General features: G+C 41.9%; 1 protein-coding gene across 1 annotated transcript in view; it reads right to left on the bottom strand.

The window, feature by feature from the left end:
• kirrel1a (kirre like nephrin family adhesion molecule 1a) overlaps nucleotides 1–5,557 on the bottom strand; it is a 44,387-nt gene extending 38,830 nt beyond the window's left edge. Inside the window, exon 1 of the mRNA XM_081359289.1 lies at nucleotides 5,324–5,557. Within this exon, the coding sequence (XP_081215415.1) occupies nucleotides 5,324–5,372 (49 nt within the window). The 5' untranslated portion in view covers nucleotides 5,373–5,557. The remainder of the gene's footprint in view (nucleotides 1–5,323) is intronic.
• Between the last annotated feature and the right edge of the window lie 443 nt (nucleotides 5,558–6,000).

The following is a 6,000-nucleotide window of genomic DNA, read 5'->3' on the forward strand; positions in this document are numbered from 1 at the left end:
CCAGTTGCGATTCTTTGTGGTTGTATGTGGAAAAAATGGCTGGTGCACTCTTCAAAATTTCCCTTTCGCGTCCTACAGAAGAAACATTATGACATGAGAGTACATGATGGAGGAATTTTCATATTTGGTTAAGCTATTCTTTTAAACATGACAAAGTAACGGCTAACGCTGACAAAAAAAACAAACACAATGTGGATGAATGGAAGGCTGTTCATTTGAAGGGAAACATGGCATGTTCAAAATCGTTTCAATGAGATGGGATGTGGGAGCCCCTAAAAGAGGCGAGGGGGGTTCAAAGATCCTCATCTAAGCCGGGCCTTTGAACTTTTCCCCCCTCACATTCATTGGAAGCAAGAGAGAGAGAGGGTGTGAGCAGCCTCTTCTATGAGAGCAGTCGAGCATGAGTAATAATGCCTTTCTCTCCCTCTGGCCTAAAGCACACCCCCCTCTGGTCCCCCCTTCACCCATCCACAACAAAAAGAAAACTCAAATCTTTGTCAATTCAGTGCCTCAACTTCACCCACCTGTCCCCAGGGCCGTCTTCTCGTACAGACTCACCTCCAGACTAAAACTACGTATTTTCTAAATCCACTAGTCCACTGGGTTGCCTGAACGATTAATTGACTAATCGGTCTCAATGCCGTGATGAAACAGAAGTAGGGACAGATCTGTTCCTCTGCAACGTGACGCATGTTCAAGTAAAACAGATTATCGAGGGGAAAAAAAGTAGGGTTTGAGGAGGTGCAGGGTTTAAGCGGACTAAATGACTGGATAAGCCCGGCATACGTCACCAGAGAGAAGTCTGTCGTCATCCTTCCTGATTAAAAAATACAAGGTCAAAACTAATTTAAAAAAATGAAACGTGCATGGATGAATCATTTACAATCAGATCGACTAGCATATAGAAAATATATAGGATGAAATTAAATCTACAGACGCAAATAGATAAAGTGCTATAAAAGATTTAAAACTTAGGCTAAGTGTATTTTGGATGTTTTCTTTCAACTAGTCAGAAAAAAACACTATGAAAAGCCAAAATCTTAAAATTGACAGATGTGTAAAGGTTTTTAGCCTTAAAGGTTCAAATGTAAAAAGTACATTTATTTATTTTAAAAACCATAAAAAGAAAATGCATTGCTCATGCCAGGATTCTCAAAATGGCCAAACACAGCAATTTCCATTATTACATTAAATGCACCAGAAATAAATACAAACCAATTCCTCAATCTGATCTTTGCTTTAAGTTCATCCGAAAATGAAAATTCTGTTATCATTTACTCACCCCCATGTTGTTCAAAACCTAAAAGAGGATAGTTTGAAGAATGCTGAACGGACAATGAATTATGAATTCCACTGAACGGACAAAAAAAAAAGTTATATCTTTTTTATATCTTATAAATATCTTCTTGTATGTTCCGGAGAAGGCATGAGGCTGAAAGTTATTTGCCGATACTCTTCCCCTCTGCAGAAGAAATTTGTGAATCAGTACATCACATCACTGACACAAAGAGTCATTGGTTGAATATGCAAGAACGGAAATTTCAATCTCGAATTTAGGTTTCTTACACAAAACCATCATATGGCTCTAAAATTTGGAGAAGAGCACACAAGTCTCACAAATATTTATGGTGTTTTGGGGGCTCAATAGATCCCGTTGCATGAAGATTCTTTAAAAATCCTCCTTAAGTGTTCAATGGACAAAAACAGCACATGGGTTTGGAACAACATGGGGGACAGTAAATGAAATGCTTTGTGAGCCATCATTACACACAGAGCAGGTGTGTTCACTGAGATCTACCTTCAGTTCTAACCCTGCTCATACACACCTGCCTGTGATTTACACGTGAACCGGAACACAGTAATTATCTGGTTCAGGTGAGTTTGATTAGAAATGGAACTCAACTCAGCAGGAACACAGATATCCATGAACAGGAATTGAATATCTTCTATTATTCCACAGCTCTATAAAAGGTAATGCATGGAAGAAAATAAAGTAGCTTTATTTCCTTTTTTGTTTGACAAAAACTCCTTAGATTTTGTTGTGAAGCGACGTATCATCATATATCTTAAAGTGCCCCTATTATGCTATTTTTAAGGTTCCTAATTTGTTTTGGAGGTCTGCTACAATAGGTTTACATACATCCAAGTTCAAAAAACACTTTCATTTTCTCATAATATACGTAAAATTTGCACATTACCTCATTTTAGATAGAGTGTAAAAACAATTTGTTTAAATTCTGCTCTGATTGGTCAGACAGCCCAGTCTGTTGTGATTGGTCTACTCTGCTCTGATTGGTCAGACAGCCCAGTCTGTTGTGATTGGTCTACTCTGCTCTGATTGGTCAGACACCAGTCTGTTGTGACTGGTCTACTCTGCTCTGATTGGTCAGATGGCCCAGTCTGCTGTGATTGGTCTACTCTGCTCTGATTGGTCAGACACCAGTCTGTTGTGACTGGTCTACTCTGCTCTGATTGGTCAGATGGCCCAGTCTGCTGTGATTGGTCAGACGCAAGTCTGTTGTGATTGGTCTACTCTGCTCTGATTGGTCAGATGCCAGTCTGTTGTGATTGGTCTACACTGCTCTGATTGGTCAGACGGCCCAGTCTGTTGTGATTGGTCTACTCTGTTCTGACTGGTCAGACACCAGTCTGTTGTGACTGGTCTACTCTGCTCTGATTAGTCAGATGGCCCAGTCTGCTGTGATTGGTCAGACGCCAGTCTGTTGTGATTGGTCTACTCTGCTCTGATTGGTCAGACGCCAGTCTGTTGTGATTGGTCTACACTGCTCTGATTGGTCAGACGGCCCAGTCTGTTGTGATTGGTCTACTCTGCTCCAATTGGTCAGACACCAGTCTGTTGTGACTGGTCTACTCTGCTCCGATTGGTCAGATGGCCCAGTCTGCTGTGATTGGTCAGACGCCAGTCTGTTGTGATTGGTCTACTCTGCTCTGATTGGTCAGACACCAGTCTGTTGTGATTGGTCTACACTGCTCTGATTGGTCAGATGGCCCAGTCTGTTGTGATTGGTCTACTCTGCTCTGATTGGTCAGATGGTCCAGTCTGTTGTGATTGGTCTACCGCTTACAGCGCGTGTGTCGGAAACGAAACGCCCATTACCATATCTGAACTTCAGCTCCGGATCTTCCTCAGCACTTCATACACAGTGATACGACCAGTAACGATGGAGTCAGTTTTCCATATCAATCCGATCTTCATTTTGAAGTGCATCAAAGTGGATTCACAGCACTGAAAACTGCGTAATCTCGATATGAACAACACGAACCAAACTCTTCCAGTCTCAGCTACAACTAGCAGTGTTTGAGGGTGGAGAAAAGTAGACATTGTTCATGGATATTATGCAATTTTTTTTTCTTAGTTATGTAGGTTTGTAACCGGAAGTGAGACTGGAATTGCTAATGACTTGTTTCAGCAGTTCAGAATCGATTCTTTCTTTTAGGAGACAATAACTTTATTATAATACAATTTTTTAAGACTTTTTACATTCACAAACAGCTATATTACACACTGCATGAAAGATAACATTCAAAAAAAGCATAACGGGGAATTTAACCATAAGAAATACCGATACAACAGGAAATCATGCTGACACTGCACTTGATCACCTTGTTGATATGATGCTGTGGTGCATTAGGATTCTTTAAAGACAAAGATTTGTAATAATCTAGAGAACATTTTGTATAAATTCTGCATAGCAAAAACACAATATCAAAGTATGATGTAGATTGTTTGTAATTCTTTGTTTGTAAAAGCTTAAATTACAGGACATGCCACAGAGTGATTCATGCGACTGACTGCTGAATGTTGTATTTGAGGTATTGCTTCTGAAAGACTCCTGGCTGCTATGATGGAATGGGCCCGATGCTTAAACTCACATTACAACGGCATTTCACTGTACAAATTATAGACCTCTTCATTATACACGAGTGCGCAATATGCACAAATATAACAAACACCAGACGTTTAAGAATGCCTGACAAACCACAGGGAAAAACTCACTGCTAGAGTAACAAAAAATTAAATTATCCACATATTACCTGGACAGAATCTGCAACTTGGTCTAATTTCTAATGCATTACCAACATTGAGTGCACCGTTACAGTAAGTGCAGATGGAGTCGTTCTCACTTCAGTCTATTCAGCAGGTTACTATGCTTCACAATGTGTGCTTAATCTTGACCTATATTACTACACTGCGTACAGTATCATTGAACAGTTATTAGAAGGACAATGGCTGTATTGTTGTGAGGTCATCACTATTGTCTCTGCTAACCTTAGAAAAGTCATTACAGTTTGAACTACCGCTTTACTGCGTTGCTACCTGTAATGCACATTGTACCTTTCATTCATTCTAGTGAGTCATTCTGCGTTCTTCTTCATTTTATAATGGCTTTAAACATTGTGTGATGCAGAACAAAGCCGTGTCTGTATCCCTGGAAGACAAATCTCCCCAGATCTTGTCGCATGCTGACGTTCAAAGCACCTGAACCTGTCTTCAAAAGGTATTTCTCGATGAATATGCATGTTTCTGCTTTGATTCTGGACCTTATGAGAATGGGTTACATCATTCGTTACCTTCCTGGGACAAAAACACGCCCCTCACCTATGATGGAGTGCTATGTACCTGCTCTCTCCCTCTCACACACGCACACATGCCCAGTGTGTGACAATAGGGAGAGTGTCCGCATAGGCGCGATCACGGGAAAAGATGCTGTAATCTAACAGGTAGAGCTCTGTGCTGTCGCCTAGCAACTCGCTGGATACATTAATTCAGGCGCACCTGGATTTGCACAATGCAAAACATTAATTGGCCATGCGATATGCAGGGAAAATTCTGAGATGAAACGTGCTTGACTGAGAGTGTCAGACATGATGCGCAGGTGCTGAATTACCTACAGGAGCCCGAGGAAAGAAAACGAAGTGGTGCGTTTCTTTATGCGGGAGTCTGTCAAAGAACCCCTGCGTGCGTGTGTGCGTGTGCGTGTGCATGTGCGCGCGTCCTCAAACCTCTCGTCTACTTTGTATTCTCATGACGAGAACATGTTTGACGGGAGCGACCGCCGTTCTTCAGTGTTCCGCACTGGCAGAGTTTTCAGTCATCACGTCATAGAACGAACGAATCGAACGAACGACATCACCGTTAACTTTGCGCGTGGAACGCAAAGGTCACGTTGCACCTTGATGACCGGACGGACACGAACGCTATGAGATCCACAGTACATCTACATCTCCCCCCTGTTCTCTCTCATATACTCTCACACATACACAACTTTCAGCTCGCGGTTCATTAAGTCGAGTCTCTTACCTCTGTGGAAACTCAACGCCAAACTCAGAAGCAGCAGCAGTCCATGCATGGTTCAAATCTCCTCATGGGGAACGTCAAAATCCCTCCAACGGTGGATTATAATCCTTCCATTCACGTGCTGGCTGTGTATTGCCCCTTTTGTCCCCCCTTCGATACTTTTTAACGCATTTCTGGTCGTTTTTCTTCAGCCGTTCCTTCTTTTGCCCTCCTCTCTTGCGTCCTCAACGACGCTCCGGTTTCTTATTAGTGGCACATTCCTTGTTCATCGCTCTCTCTCTCTCTCTCTCTCTCTCTCTCTCTCTCTCTCTCTCTCTCTCTCTCTCTCTCTCTCTCTCTCGTGTCAGCAGCTGCTCCCTCCCTTTCTGTTTCTTTTCAGTGATGTCCAATTCATGAACGTTCTCTTGAACCGAATCTTTTCAGTGATTCTGATGAACCGGTTCGCTCACAAATCGAACGGGGTCTGTCCTATCGGTTTTCGAGTCAAATAACTCGCTGACTCATGAATCAGAAACTTCCTTTTAGATTTCGGATCAAAGAATCATTCAAAGTTGAATTAGCTTTTTTCCATTTAACAATTGTTATTTGTCCTATCCGGGTTAATGACTCGCCGAATCACAATCGTTTCTGTAGGTTAACCTTTTTTTGCAAATAGCCTACTGGTGCTACAGAGGTTGAAC

This window comes from Scardinius erythrophthalmus (assembly GCF_964197995.2).
Source record: "Scardinius erythrophthalmus genome assembly, chromosome: 2".
Classification (NCBI taxonomy): Eukaryota; Metazoa; Chordata; class Actinopteri; order Cypriniformes; family Leuciscidae; genus Scardinius; species Scardinius erythrophthalmus.